We start from the raw sequence: 16259 nt of genomic DNA on the forward strand, positions 1-16259 counted from the left end.
GATACGAGGAGGCAGAGTCAGGGGCAGAAACCTTGACCCACTCAGCTGCCAGAGGGAAGGAATCCAGGGGACAGGGTACAGCAGGAGATGATGATGAATGGAGGTCAATGCAGAAGGGGCTCAGATGAGACTGGAACTGGGGCTGTAAGCAGGGTCCAATCCTCCCCTACTTTCCTCTCCTTGCCCTGTCCTAGTACCTGGCCATCTTGGGATGGAGTTGTGGGGGAAGATCAGTTCCTAGGAGATACCGGGAGAGAAAGGAGCAAGAGGCGTGAGGGTACCAGGTCAGAAGGACAGAAATCCAGGCCAGGCTCTGGGACACCAGCAAGCCTCTTGCCACTAGGGCACCTTCCTTGAGGCCCAGGGGTCTGCACTACAGATCTTGCCCTGTTTTTGTCTGTTCATATCACAGAGGGATCAGCCCATTAGCCTGGATTCTCTCCATCTGTGTCATGATCCCTGATTCTGATAAGCTGAGAAGGAATCACAGGATCTTGGGGGTCTTAGGGCTCAGATTCCCATCTGCAGCCAGAAACCCACAGTTTCCACAGTGGCTGGCTGCGGCCATTCTTCTTCAAGACAGTTTCCCTATCACTTACTCCAGTCCCTTGCCCTGACCCATCACAGGTGCAAACCAGGGCATGGTAGCCCACTGTGCTTCCATAGCACCATGTGCTTTTCTCACTTGGAGCTCTTGCCACACTAGATTTGACGTGTCTGTTTGCTGTCTACCCTCTTCAATAGACCTTGAGCTCCCTGGGGGCAGGAATCATGTCTTTTCATCTCTGTATCTTCAATATTGCCCATAATGCAGGGATCAGAAGAGGCACTGAAAACTGTTGAGTAAATGCTTGAATTAAGATCTAGCCTTTGCTAACCTCCCTTGTCTCATTTCTTATAGTTGGATATACATACAAGTCCTTTCCCCATTACAACTACAAGAGTTATCTTAAGGAAAAAAAAAACATTTTAACATAAATATTCAAAATAATCTGTCACACCCCCTCTACTGTCCTGTTCTCAACCGTGTCTAGATCTTGGCCATGCCCATTTGCTGCCAACCCTATGTGGACTTCTCTTCTCTTTAGACTTACCAGTAATGTCCGCGTGCATTTTCACAAAAAGAGGATTCTTGCTGAGGCCCCCACACAGGAAAAGTGTGCTGATCGAGTGCCCTGCAGCCTCCATGGCCTCTATAATGAGGCGCGTCCCGAACTTAAAGGGAAAAACAGAAGAAAGCATCAGTAGGGTAGCCAAGGTAAAGGATCTGGAACTTTCACTGAGTGTTTACCCAGCGCTAAACAGGGCACTGAGAGCGCTGCATACACTATCTCAGAAAGCTGGGATTCATGGAGATTACGTTGTCTAGGATGACACCATTAAGTAAGTCGCAGAGAGGGAATTTCAACCCGGGCCTGCCTGATGCCCAAGTCTTCTTAATTATCACAGCATTTGCTTCAATCAGGAGTTATACAATGTTGACGATGTCAACACAGTTCTTATTAACACCGTTCATTCAAACAAATAATTGATGAGTGTCAGTTATGGCCCAGCTCCTCTATGAGACACCGGGAATGGAGTGATTGGCAACTCTGCTCTGAAAATAACAGCCGGTGATCTCTGAGTCAGCTTTCCTTCCCTAAATAGGAACTAAAGGAGTTTGTTCCTTGGAAATGGCACCAACAGACTCAGCAGCAGAAACACGGAAAGGGGGCTCTAATTGCACAAAGACACAAGACTTCAGGCTGGTAAAGGGCTAAAATGACCTTTGTTATCACCCGAAGCCAAGTAGTGGTTCTACTAAGGAGGCTTCCATTCCCAGTCAGTCCTTAGTGACCTGGGATGATGCAGAAACCACATGCTCTTGTTGGCTCAGGGCTTCACCAGATTTTCATTTCAGCCCATGTCTTCCTATCTTCCTCAAATGTGTTATCTTCCTCCTTGTCGTGTTCAGTTCACTAAACTCAGTAAAAATCGTTAATGCTTGACAAAGAACACTACTGTAGGGTCACTGAGGTGAATCTTAACTTACAAGTCATTATTTTTAGCTAGGATATTCAAGTAGCTAAAATCATAATTTATTAGGAAGTTCAAAAACTCAAACTCCACAAACCATCATTTATTGGAGATAAGGATTAAAAACAAAAAGATGAACTGTTTGAGAAAGCTGCCCTGGGGGGAAATGAGGGAGAGGGTTTTCTGGTGGCAAGAGAGCCCTTGAAATGTTTAGAGAGTTAAAAACTCCGGCCGGTGACGAAGTCCCAGGTGTAGACGTGGGAGTGAATGGCTGAAAACAGAGGGAGGAGAAGGTCAAGGGAGATGAGATCAGGGATTTGGGAGGCCAGGGATGGTGCAACCACCAGGAAGGTGGGGTTTGGGCTGAAGAGATGAGGGCCAGTATCACAGATTTAGTGAAGGTGGGACAGTGGTGCTGGAAAGATGGCTCCAAGTGCAGAGGAGGAGAAGAAAGGTCAGCTTGAGGGCATGCAGTATCAAAGGCTTAACCAAAGTCAAGGAAGAGGGTTTAGGAGATCCTCAAGTTGCTTCCCTGACCCCCAAGAGCTGTCTCTCCTGAAGAAAGTGGGTGCCTCTGGGAGACGGAGAGGTCAAAGGGTGATCTGGGGGACAGAGGGCAGGAAACCCTGAATGCCGAGGAGTAAATGATGAGGCACAAGGGCAGTTTAGGAGCAGAACCAAGTATTTCCAGCCCAGAGGTCTTCAGGTTTGTTGAAGCCATTAGTGAATCTGGTAAGAATATGGATTAGGTAAAACTTGGGCCTCCAAAGATAATCGACAGATGTAGTGTGTTAAAAAAAAAAAAAAGTTAAAACATGTTGTACTGTATAAGGCCAGATCCTGCTTATTGAATACGGCTGATTATCCCCAGATGTTCCTTCTTAAGCTTTTGGGGGGTCATGAACCCTCTTGAGAATATGATAAAACCTACTGACCTTCCCAGAAAAAAAGTCATATATAAAATAGTATGATAAGTAATTTCAGGAGCTCTGTGAATGCCTTTATACCCACCACGGACCATTCGGTATCTGTGGATTCTGGGTAACCCTAGTCCACTCTAGGGGCATGAATCTGCAGTAGCTCAGAGCATGACTTTTGAATTAAAAAACAAAAATGAAGAAAATAAAAACAAAAACTAGTATGGCATTCAGGCATTTCACCTATTTCTTAAATAAAATCTGTATCTAACTTTCCTATGACTCAATTCTCATTTTTTAAATGGGAATAATAACACCGTATTTTTCATTTGATAACTCTATGGGTTATCCAAAATGTTAACATGCAAAAAAATTTAAAATGTGGTCTTAGACTTGCTGAAGTACAGTAATATCCACCTTGCAAGGCTGCTGCTGTAGACAGTGCATGTAAAGCTTGTAGAAGTGTCCAGTACATGGAAGGCATTTGGAAATGAGAGCTAATCTGGTTATTAGCTATATGCTAGGCACTCTGCTATGCTCTTTACTGTCATCTCTAACTTTATGAAAATCCCCAAAACTGCATATTGGTACCCCCCTTCAGGAGTTCTACAACTTGATAATTTGCCTAAAGCCACACAGTCTACTTTCAAGGAGGGGAAGCCGCCTCCCAATATGCATGGAAACCCCATGCAAAATGGGTATTTCTGATATTTCTAAAACCAGAGACCTGGGGGCTCCTGTGATTAGCAGCCCTGAGACAAGAGTAACACAAAGCGCACTCCCTGGGAAAAGGCAAGAGAGGATGGGAACAAGAGGCACTCCCGCGCGAGGGGCTGTGACGCCTGTCTCTCCCCGATGGTGGCATTGTCGGCCGGAATTTCCCACTCGGGCTGGCGGTTAGTTCCAGGGCATTCTCTTTCGGTGTTCCAGACTCCACTCTGGGAAACACTCCACCCTCCTTAAATGCCCCACCAAAGGGCTTTGTGCTACAGTGATTTTGTGCTCACCTTTCTGGAAAAAATGTTTTCACAGAGAAATTTAAATTAAAATTAGGCTATTCCACTGGGGATGTACAGAACCAAATGCAAATGGAGAGACTTCAAATGCAAATAGTACTTTTTAAGGGTCTATTCTGTAAAGAAAACTATAGCTGAACAGGCTATGGATAAACTGGGTGTTTGACAGGTCTTTCAATTAAGCTTGGTCATGAGAGAATTTCACTTCACAGAGGGTTTTGCACAGTCCCAAGTTAACTTCATTACAACAGCTCTTTAATTTCATTCTATGCTTACAAAATTTCAACCATAGGTGTTACTAGAGAGAAGAATTTGCTTAACTCTAACTTAACAACAAATAGATATAAGGGCAATATTCAGTGTCAACGAAACACATTTTCTTTCAAGTTGAACAGTATGGGAAAATATGTGTTATCAGAATGCTTCGTTAAAGTGCACATTAAAATGCACAAAGGCACTAAAAGATCAGAACACCCAGATACTTTTGCAAAACAGACTGAACTCCCTCACAATTCAATTGACTCCACCATACAGCCTTATTCAAAAATCTGTCTTAAATTGCCTTCCCTCCGTGGTATTACAAAGGTCATTAAAACAATAGACAGAATAAATATGATCGCTTTTAATACATGTATGGCCCATTACATACAAAGTTGATTTTCCAAGAGTGTGGTATTTGGGAAAATGTAGCTGGCTTCCCTCTGCTCCCACCCTCCCCACTCCCTGGCCTGCATTAAGCTGAACCTCATTTCTACATTCTTGGACTTCTGCTGTGGTGTTCTTACCAGCAAGGGGACCTCTGTGAGACAATCCTGGCCAAATTAATGATGCTTTATAATCATGTTTGAGCTTCAGGAATTTTTTTTCATTTTTGATTGATCTTCAGTTTAGGAGCTCCGAACACTTTAAAATTCTCCCCTTTCTCCCTCCCTAACTATCCAAACCTCTCTATTTAAGCAGCTAATTATCTAAAACAAAACTTTTCATGTTAAGGAAGCTTACTATTTAAAGGAATCCCCTAATGGATCCTCTTACAAAGTGAACAACATCGTGTGTTTTGTAACTTTGGACATTCTTAACACCAGCTTTCCTTAACGCAAGCACATATGGCACCTGCTGGCTTGCTTCTGTTCAACTGAGCTTAGAAGACAAATAGATAAATGATAAGTACGATGTTCAAAGACTTTTAACTCTGTCTAGCTTCCAGCCAGGTGAGGTTATTAATTAAGCAGGTGAAGACCTTCACCAGGATTTCCTTCTGGACAGACAAGCACCTATTTTGGTGAGCTCCCTTTTAAGGAAGAATCTGTCACAAAAGCATATGCTGCATCTTGGGGAGCATGTGGTCTAAAGTTTACTGATAGACCAAAGTCTCTTTAAAAATGGCATTAAAATGTCTTACAGCAATGGCTTGAATGGTGGCCAGGTAGAGAATGGCAAGATCGTCGAGGTCCTGAGACAGTTTCAAGCCAGTGACCTGTAGGGATGAAGGAAAAAAAAAGAAGGAGATGGTCAAAGGAGCCGCCATGGTTAGAGATGGTTCCCATGAAACACGTTCAGATGTGTTTTCTTGCCGAAACAAGTTCATATGCAAATCCCCTTTCTGTGAGCTGAACGTGAAATGACTCCTAAATTGTTTAATCTCCAGACCTGGGAAAAACTACCCCTTCTTCCCCCAAAGAAAATGCCTTGCCGTGGATTAAACAAAGACAAAACAAATACTATAAGGAGATTGTGTTTGATATTTCTTAGTGCGGAATTAAATAGCTTTCTTCTTCTTTAAAAACAATGTTCCCTTACAACAAACACCTATTTTCTTTGGCTTACAGAAATTAACATGTAGCAGTGGGTATTCGAGTAAAAGAACTTAGTCTGAGCTCTGCTACTGTCAGAATTCAGTGAAATAGCATCCAGGGGGGATTCAGAGTGAAATAACATGCCTCCTATAAAGGTTATACTTACTAGGGGATAATTTAGAATCTGTGGTTTTTGCAAGGGAATCCCATTAAAGTCAATCGGAACCATGTGCTTATATGGAGTAAGTCCATTTCTGGGAGATTCCAGAACTGAACAGGATGCTGGGTTTGGGTAGTTTCAAGACATAGGCACAGTCTCCCTTTCACATCTCCCGTTCATCAAGGCGTTCTCTTGGGACATTTCTAGAGGGTGAAGACTGCTGGTTTCTTCAAGCCTAGTCTGAAGTTTGTGGGCATCCATGCCAGAGTTCACTTTAGATGTTCACTACAAAATTAGTTCACATAACATACACTTTCTCAGGGCCTATAGCATATACGGTCCTGAGTTTGATGAGGTGGCAACACGCAGCCTGCACTAAAACAGGGCAGCCTTGTGGTCCACCCAGATCCCTGTCCTTCATTGCCTCAGCCCCATTTACTATTCTCTCCAGATTCCACCCCCAGCCAGGATGAAGGGGCTAGTCTTGGCCTGTTGCAGGGCAGACACCAGAAACCTGGGAGAACTTTTCCCTGACTTTTCTCTCTCTTCTTGTATTTAATCAGTCTCCAAGTTTTGTCTATTTGGGCTCCCAAATCTTTTTTGAATCCATCACTTTCTCTTCGTCCTCACTGTCACTCACCTCCTTAATTCAGGCCTCCATTCCGACCTTCCTGATTGCTGAAGCAGCTCCTGAGCAAATCTCCCTGTTTCTAAAGGTGCTCACTCCTCTCTAAAAGGGCTAGTGCTTATTTCCCACAGCAAATTTGATCCTGTTATTCCCTGTGAAAAATTCTCCCTGTCACCCTCCTTTTGAAGCAGAAGCACCTTCGCTGCCTTCCGTGCATCTTCCCAGGCTCAGCCTGGCTTACGCTCCAGGGTCTGCTCTTACCCGTCCTCACTTGGCACCCCATGCGCCAGCTGTTCTATCACTCATCTAAGTCTGTGAAAGGGGTGTTCCTGAATTCAGCAGAGCTGCCTGCTGATAGTCCTTCTTGACAAATAATTGGGCCACTCAGTGAGAACAATGGCTCTGGCTGTAACCCACAGGAGCACTGACTGGCTTGAATGGAGACAGGAAAGGAACCCTAGGGGTGCACGTCCCCCAGCCAGTAACCCTGTGAAGGAGCATCCTTCAGGAAGTTCCCTGGAGACCTAAACATACAGTAAGAATGCTGAAATGAGGAGTACATGAACAACGCTGATATCACAGACGTGCATTTCACGGGGGAGAAAACAACTTGCCTAAGAGAGAACTCAGAGCTTGGAGGCCAGACCGAGGTGTTCTGACAGACTGTGCCACTCACCACACTCTCTCCCATGCCTGCCACAGTGCCTGGCACACTAAGTTAATATTTGTTGCACATGTGAGTTAGTGATACTTCCATGCCCTTTTTTCCTTTTGCACACCACTCTCTCTCTTAACATCTGATCCGTCTCTGTCAAAGTATACAATTATGAGAGGGCAGTGTTTACCACCTCGGCCCTTCAGACATCCCCCGGGGCTGGGGGAGGTATATTTCCTCCATGCCCGGAGGGGGAAGAACACTGGGCCGTCACTTCCAGTTGTTTCCTCCATGCTCCTCCCCTAGCCCCAGACTCCACACTCCCCCTTCCTCATCAGAGGAGTGGCTTATATGAGACTGGGGTAAAAGTAGTGACCCTGTCGCTTATATGGAGTCTGTGTGTGAATCAGAAAACAGTGCTCCCTCCAGGGGGACTAAATACAAAAGGCATTCCATCAGGAAGAGTGCATTATACAAAGGAGCAGAGTAATCAGGATTTCAACCCTGCTCTAAGTCCCCTCAGCTGAACACCCGACGTGAGCAACCAGCCCCATGGCTACAGTGGTTCTGTGGAAAGATCACTGGTCATAAATGGTCTCTCTCTCTCTTCTCCCAAACTGGCCTGACCTCAACAGCATCTCTGTTGTTGGTCTACTGGGAAAATCGATTGGGCCACAGCTTAGAGCTCTCTTCCAGAGCCAATCCAGAAGGAAGGCCACCTCTCGCTTGCTCTCAATGTGATATGAGTCAGACCAGGGTCCTCCACGTGGTCGGTTATGTGTCTGCTTTGCAAACCCAAGTCCATCCACAGGAGGCTTGTGAAAGTCAGATGTGGATAAACCGTGACAAGGGTAGGGGAGGAATATGACTTTTTATATAAGATGCATTCACTTATTAATTTATTAGGAACCCCAGTGCTCTGTACAATACCATTGACAATGTAACTGGTTCTGATATTCTTCTCAGTGAGCAAGAACCCATAAGAGAGGAGGGGTACAGTATCATCGGATTTAGCTTCCTTAATCCCAGTATACGTTCATGGGAACTTCCCCCAAAGTATTGATATTCAAGCAGAAAGATATCATGGGCCCATTTCTAAATTTCTAGAGCCTTCGGAGTTCAGAAATCATAGGGAAGCAAAGAGAAGATAGCTTCTTTTCTTCAGAAACTGAGAATGAGACAATCAGTGTAAATGAACACTAAATTTAACTCGAGCTTGTTAGTAGTTTTGGCAAAAAAGGGACACATAACGGATGACATAGCCTTTCTTTCATGACAAACAAAACACACCTATTCTTTAAGTGAGACAAAATTACTCCTGGGAAGCCATCTATGGAAGGAAATAATAAGCAAGCATGGTTCTCCCATAGCCAGATATGGGAAATGTACATAAATGTGTTAACACAATGTGGTAGACAGAATTCTAAAGACATTCCCCCAAGATTCCATCCCTTGAATATTCAGTCAAACACTAATCGAGGCACTGTTGTGAAGGGACTTTGCAGATGAAACTAGTTACTAGCCAGTGGACCTTAAAATAGGGAGATTATCCTGGATTATCCAGTTTGGCCCAGTGTAATCACATGGGCTCTTAAAAGCAGAAGAGGAAGGCAGAAGAGTCAGTCAAGAGATACAGTAGAAGAGTAAGGCTGGAGAGATGAGCTAGAGGTGGAAATCAGAGAGATTTAGGAAGGGCTTGATATGCCATTGCTGGCTTTGAAGATGGAGGAAGAGGGCACTGAGCCCAGGAATGTGGGTGGCCTCTTGAAGCTAAGGATCCCTGGCTGACAGTCAGCCAGGAAACAGGCACCTCCATCCTACAACTGCATGGAGTTGCATTTGACCAATGACTAGAAGAAGTGTGGCAGCAGATTATTTCCAGAGCCTCCAGATAAAAGCCATTGGTTCTGGTCTTGTGAAAACAGGAGCAGAGAAACCAGCTAAACCAGCCTGGGCTTCTGACCTACAGAACTGTGAGATCATTAATTTAAGCCTCTACGTCTGTGATAATTTATTACAGCAGCAACAGACAAATAATACATATATGATGACTAGATGATGGACTGCCATCCTCCCTTGCAACCTTATTCTGTTGGTGAACTCCCCACCACAGAACAGTCCATTTGCTGCTTCCCAGATGTGCCAGGCCCTTCACACCTTTGTCTGCCCTGCTTCTGATGCTCTAAGTCATTTTTTCCCCATTTTATTGGGCTTCCCAGATACTATGTTTCTTACATATCCAAGGTCTCTGCCAACTCTGCACTGAGCAAATCTACTGGTCCCATTTTTCCAAAAGCAGTATTTCTTAAGTAATGCTACTTTTTAATGTTTAATTATTTTTTAGACACAATGCTATTCCACACTTAACAAGACTACAGCACAATGTAAACATAATTTTTATATGCACTGGGAAACCAAAAAATTCCCAAGATCCACTTTATTGCAGTGGTCTGGAACTAAACCCCCAGTATCTCCAAGGTATGTCTCTATGTGGCCTTTTATTTTTTTAACTGAAGTATAGTTGACTTAGTGTTGTGTTTATTTCTGGTGTGCAGCACAGTGATTCAGTTATATATATATATATATTTTCATATTCTTTTTCATTATAGGTTATTACAAGATATTCAATATAGTTCCCTGTGCTATGCAGTAGGACCTTGTTGTTTATTTTATATATAGTAGCTAGTATCTGCAAATCTTGAACTCCTAACGTAACTCTTTCATTCCCTTTCTCCTAAGTCATTTTAATATGCAGATGCAGCAGTGTCCCAAAGCTATTTTGGTCAAAGGTCTCGGCCCACACTTGCTATCATCTAACTCTGTCTTGGATTTACACACCAACTTGTTTCCCATCCTTGGTCCTCTGGCCTTAATTCCTTCCCATTATTTAATTTCTTGGGTCTTCCTGGCAGATTTTTGCCTGATTCACTCATCAGTCTTTTATCATAACCATCACGTTACCTCAGGAAGGGCTCCTGTCCACAGTCCACACTGTTCCCTTCAGCCCCAGTTTTGTTTGTCATTTGGGGTACACAGAGAGGATAAAAGCAAAGCCTGATCTGTAATACAATTTTTTAAAAAACACTAAAATTATGGAGAAATATTACAGACATATTGAAAACAAAGCAGAAGGGATGCCAAAAATACAAAGATCTAGTTTTTCATTTTTAAATTTTTTTCCTCCCCAAGAATGTCAGGGACCTTGGTTTGAACTGGCTGGGTTCTAACACCACTTTTGCTCTTTTCTCCTCTGATTAAATTATTTAGACACTCTGACCCTCAGTTTCTCCACTCTTTTAAATGAAGTAACAACACTGTCTTGCAGGGTTATAATCAAAGTTGGTAATAATGCACGGAAAGCATCTACCACGGTGCTTGGCACATCATGGTCCCTGAAAAAACAGCACCTATTATAAATCACAATACCAGCTGGTAAATTAGCTGCTTCAATAGAAAATATATTATCAGAAAACCAGTTAAATGATATTAAGGATATTAAGCTTTCTTATAGAATTCAATTTTTCATAGGCAACCACAATCTGTAAAAAATAGCTAAATAAAACAACATTAAATCATAACAAAACATCCACAAACTCATGTCGAAGTCTGTGTATTTCCAAGGCTTAAAAATATTTCCCTCAAAAGCTGCTTAACTGCCTCGTGAGCTTCCAGCTCCATCATCAGGCTCCCCTTTGGAAGATGCCACAGGCATATAGCCTCTGGTTTCTACAGAGCTCCTGCAAATACTCATCTGAGTTGTTGATTCCACCCACATCTGACTCTGTTTAGCGATGCCCATGTCTAGCTGGGAGTCAGTCCTCTGGGAACTGGCTAAGATCTCATAATGCTTCTTTCCTGACTCTCTCCCAGTTTTCCACACGCACATTGTTCTGCACTTGCTTTGAAGAGCCGTCGGAGCAGCACTCAACTTCTCCAGCAGTTTGAGCAGCATATGGCCTTATGTTAGAAATCACAGCTCTTCAAAGAACCAGAAAATAACTTTCCATTCTGGATAGTCTTGTACTTGCAAAATGAAGCCACAAAAACACATTTCAACCACTGGTGAATATGTGTGTTCTCATGGCCTGTTACATCTCTGAAATAATTTATTTCTGTGAGTGGGCTTTTCAGGAAAAGAATTTTTAAAAAGAACACCACTATAACAAACAGGTCATATTAATTTGAGACTAGAAACTGGTCATGTATACAAGAAGGCAAGGACTCTTAAAATTCCAACAGCCAGTGCTTTAGTTTTGTAAGGTGCGCCAAAGTTGAGCTTCCTACTGTGTTGATGAGGAAACTGAGGGCCAAAAACTTAGACCCAGAGAAGACTTATCTCTACCCCTATATGAAACTTGGTTCCTATGATGGACCAAGTGATGGTTCAGCTACTCTAGCTGACTGTTCGTGGCTGGTGACCTCCATGGCTGGTAGGTCCAGTTAGTCCTGGGTGTAAGATGGATGGCTCATGACTAGCTGCCCGGGACTCAAAGGCCATCTTGTAACATGCAAGTGACAGCCACCAAGCAGGAGCTACAGAGTGAAAACCAGTTGCTGTCTGCTATGTGATGGCCTCTAGGATTCTGACAATGACCCTGCAAGGAAATCTATGTCGCTCCTGCTTATTGATAAGCAGACAAACCTCCCAGAGCTAACCTCCGAGGTCACACAACTGGCACATTTTCAAGCCGGGATGCAAGTACACGCCTGACTTCAAATCCTGGGCTCTCTTTACTGTTTCACTATAGTAAAAGCTACCCAATCAACCATTCAAAATAGAAACAATCACACACGCACAAACTATCTAAAATATGCAACCATTCCTGGGGGTGGGTATTTAGCTTCATCTCTCTTTATGTGTGACCATGTCATATTTCTTTAAAAAGCATTTTGGTTTTGTTTTTAAAGAACTTAGAATGGCCAGTGTTAAATGTTTTGATGCTGATTGCTATTACCCAAGCCTCTGCTTCTTTCAAATAACACATGCACAGCCCTTACCTCTCCGTGCCTCATTTATCATGCGGCAAGGAGAAATATTTACATAGGTTGCTACTTGGTCCAGGCATACTATTAAGTTGCCCACCCCCTAACCGCCACTGTTTTTAGCCCAGCGCTGCAGGTCCGTACAGCATCACCAAAGGAGAACTGAAATAGCAAGTCACACGGCAGGGAGTCAACTCTCACCAGAACAAAAGAAAATCATTCTGCCCAGCCTAATGGAAGGATTCCTGGATTATGCCCTGTTCCTCCTTATGAAAGGAGGCACCTAAAGGGGAAGAGTTTAGAGCCAGGTCAAACCAAAAGTGTTGATTACTTTTGAAACCTGAGTCAGTGAGGGTGGGAAGAAAAATAGAACCATTACCAAGAAGAGACAGGGTCAGAGTTTAAATCCAGGGAGCACAGTAAGGGTAGAAAAGGGAGAACTTGTGAGAAAGCTGGTGGTCAGACAGGGAGCAGAGGTTGGGCTGCGGAGTGTGATTCAGTATGAAACTGTGCCTGATGGAGGGCTAATTGTTCACAGTTCATTCTGTGAAGTCCAGCGGCGTGGATTAAGGGAGCCTCATTGGGTGTGTATTCTAAAAGTCAGGATTCATGTCTTCATTCAAGCTCTGCCATTTTTTGGCCTTGTGACCTTGGACAGGTCACTATTCATTCCTCCCTTGACAAGTGAAGATTGAAATACCTGCTTAACCATAAGACAATTTATTCAGTGCCCATCTTTGTCTTAAGTACTGTTGAAATTAAAAAGTAAACATGCCATGGCCCCTACCTTCAAAACTTTTTCTAATAAATTTAAAATATATGCTACATCTTAGGACAGCTCTCATCTTATTTTCTTCAGTAAAAAATATGTGGGTGTTTTTGCATTAGAATCTTCAATGAGGGTTTTAAGTCTGCTCTTGTATTTTTAGTATTTTTAGTTACCTTTATCATTTCCTCTTTTTTTCCCATTCCATTGTCTTCCCATCTGAACTCATTTTTTTTTCCTGATAAAGTTCTGCCCCCTTTCACAGAGATGTGCTTTTAAAAATCCTATTGAATATGCCAAGGATTTTTTAAAATGTTCTCTTTTGGTTTCAGTAGTAAATAATTTTTTAAGAGGCCTTTCTCTAAGTGTTCAAAATGGTATTTCTTTTTCTTTGTATGCAACATGTTTTTCCCTGTGGGCTCACTTCATTATTTTTGTATTCATTTTAACTAGAGCACTATACATATACAGTGTTTCCCAGCACAGAGTACACAGGATTTACTCTCAGCCCCACTCACTATAACTCGTATTTGCCTCTTCAGATCTATAGCTAGTTGCCAATTCCCAGAATCTAGCAGTTTTTATTTTGTGGAGTTCTGCTGGCCTGAGACAGATCACCACTACCCTGCTTTCTAACCCTAGAACAGACAGTAGACATGCAAAACTACATCCTTCCTCCAAATTCACAGGGTTTCCCTCTCTCTGTCCCATTAGCAGAGTTTGACTCAGGGTCCTCAGACTGCAGCGCATCACCATTCATCCTAAATCAGACTTCCGGTCCAGCTGGCTACTTGGCTTGGCAGGTTTCTCATGGATTGAACTGAAAGGGAAGATAAGGTCTAGGTTGTGGAGGAGTTCTGGGAAATTAAACTGGCCACTTCCAAAAAGCAAAACAAAACAAAGCAAAACACCCTAACCATCAGCAGCAGAGTAGAGGGATGACTGCTCTGTTTCTAGGCTTAAAGGGGCCTTGGATTTTTAAGCTAGGGAGCAGGATGTGGAGAAGCACTAACTCTTGGAAGGCTCGTGTTTACTCTGCTCATATGTCACATATCATATTTATCAAACAAGTTACATTTGGTCTTTTAGATTCTGGAAAATCTTCCCATACTCTCTGAGGGCTCAATTCTAGTTTTCCTAGTTGAATGTCATCTGAATTATCAAAGTCAGCATGACTTTATGCTTTTTTGGGGGTATCTTCACTTCACTTTACAGGTATTTTCAAGTGAAGCAGAGAAAGACTGCATCAGGGTTTGCTGCCCAAAGGCCACCTAAAAAAATTCAAAACAGACATGTATTGGGCACCTCCTCCTCCTTGTATAGATGTCTGTACTACAGGGATCATACTGCATCATGATCACGAACACACACCCAAATGCAATATTATCTCCACCACTTTTATGTGAACTTGGACCAGGTACAGTGTCTTTTCTCCTTTGTGTTCCCTCAGCTTCACAGAGGCCTGAACACAGAAGGTGCTCAATGAGCATTAACTGAATGGATGAACGTCTAACAAGGGTAAGAGAAAAGAGCCAAAGGAGGGGAGAGGAAAGACCTGGGAGACTGCAATGCGGCTGAAGCAGCAGTACGGGGAGTATCCAGAGATTCTCAGAGAAGATTTTTTTTTAATTACCTAGATAAAATGCTAAATGTAGTCTCTCACTGGTTAGACAATGATGCAAGGAGCCAAAATCATGACCACTCACACTCCATGCTCTCCTGCCCTCTAAAACGCTGCAGGTACTATGAAGGCCTTGGTCCCAGACCCTTTTCCCTGTTTCACTCAGTGTCTATGTCACCTCCCATCTGAAGGCTATCCTGCCTGCTGAGACCAGGCTGGGCAATCATCTTCCATGCATCTGCGGAGCCCTGGACAGTGAGTGGCAGCTGGGGCTTGACTTTGTATCCCCACTGCATGTTTCTATATTCTGCCTCCCCACCAAAACAGTAATATTCCTGAAATTGGTTTGGAATTGTATCTAGTTACCCTTACATCCCCCACCAACTACTAATAGGGTCTGTATTTATCAAAATAATTAACTGATGAAAAAATGCACTCATAATTATAATAAAATGGGAACTTCTTATCTTAATTTACCCAGACATTAGTTCTGGTTTTCTATACTGATCATATGGACAGTAAGAGTCTAAATCTAATCCATTTACAATTAGCAAATTGTCTGTATGTATATTTTTTCTAAACCAATAGATGACCTCTTTATTCGCTATCTATCATCAATAAGTACATATTAAGCACTTAGTATGTGCCCAGAGAATGTTTCAGGAGCCAAAGAAGAAATCATACACGGTTCTTGTCTTTCTGGGATTATCCTAACAATTCTAGCCACTATGTATTTTTTAAACTTAACAATTTATCAGGCACTTCCTTCCCTTAAAATATGCTCCATGAATATAAGAATTATACTTTACTGTATCTGCTGGAGAGATGGGCACAAAGTAGGCGCCAAGTGAACATGTACTGAATGAGTGCTGGAGAAAGTAGTCATTGTAGGTTCTGGCAAAAGGATAACATGATAAGGGAGAGAGTTGGGCTGATGATTTTGATGTTATCCAAAACTGGATTGAGGGAAAGAGATTGGGGAGGCGGATTTTTAGCCCAGAATTTCCTTCCTTCTATCTTATCTAGGCCATCTTTTTCTTCCAGTGTTGTGATGTAAATTCATGGAATGACAGCTATTTAAAGGTAAGGCTAAGTCAAGGAGAGTTATGAAGGGAAATCACGGTCTAAGAAACATCAGGTGATGTATGAGGTATGTTTATAAAACAATAAACTTTTAAAAAGGTAAATGTATCAGGATTTTCCAATACAATTAGGCACATGTCCCCATGCAAGAATTCTCTTTTGGTGAGTACATATTTATTCATACTTATTCTAATTAGGCAAGCACACTTCAAAACATTCCACTGGCTCCTCTGGAATTCCACTCTGTGTTTGGATTACCTTTATTGGAATCCTTATGATGTAATTCTCAAGTCTCCAGATGTCAGAGTTGGTTTTAAGAAACAGACAGAAGCCACTGGGAAGCCATGGCACCTGCCATGCTGGGCAGTGAAGCTGGTACAACAGATGCTAGCAGGGAAGGGAAGGACGCCAAGGAAAGATCTCCAGATCCAAGCCATGGACTTTAGAGCCATGATCATCTTATGATATAACCTGCTTGGTTTGGGGGTCATTCTGTGATCTGACCATGCTTCTTAACTTCTTTAATATTTAAAGTGTCTACTCTATTTGGCTTCAGATATATGTCTCTATTCAAGACACGAATTCTTCTACCCATACAAAATGTGTTCTTCCCATAAC

At 42.7% G+C, this 16259-nt stretch overlaps 1 protein-coding gene across 6 annotated transcripts in view; it reads right to left on the minus strand.

Moving 5' to 3' along the window:
• The window catches only part of FGGY (FGGY carbohydrate kinase domain containing), a 389130-nt gene that overhangs the window by 86067 nt on the left and 286804 nt on the right, over nt 1-16259 (minus strand). For all 6 annotated transcript variants that reach the window (XM_074376388.1, XM_074376389.1, XM_010949914.3 and 3 more), the window contains 2 exons: nt 5352-5426; nt 1095-1215 (listed from right to left, as the gene is read on the minus strand). In XM_074376388.1, coding sequence (XP_074232489.1) covers nt 1095-1215; nt 5352-5426 — 196 coding nt within the window. The remainder of the gene's footprint in view (nt 1-1094; nt 1216-5351; nt 5427-16259) is intronic.

This window comes from Camelus bactrianus, chromosome 13, assembly GCF_048773025.1.
Source record: "Camelus bactrianus isolate YW-2024 breed Bactrian camel chromosome 13, ASM4877302v1, whole genome shotgun sequence".
NCBI lineage: Eukaryota > Metazoa > Chordata > Mammalia > Artiodactyla > Camelidae > Camelus > Camelus bactrianus.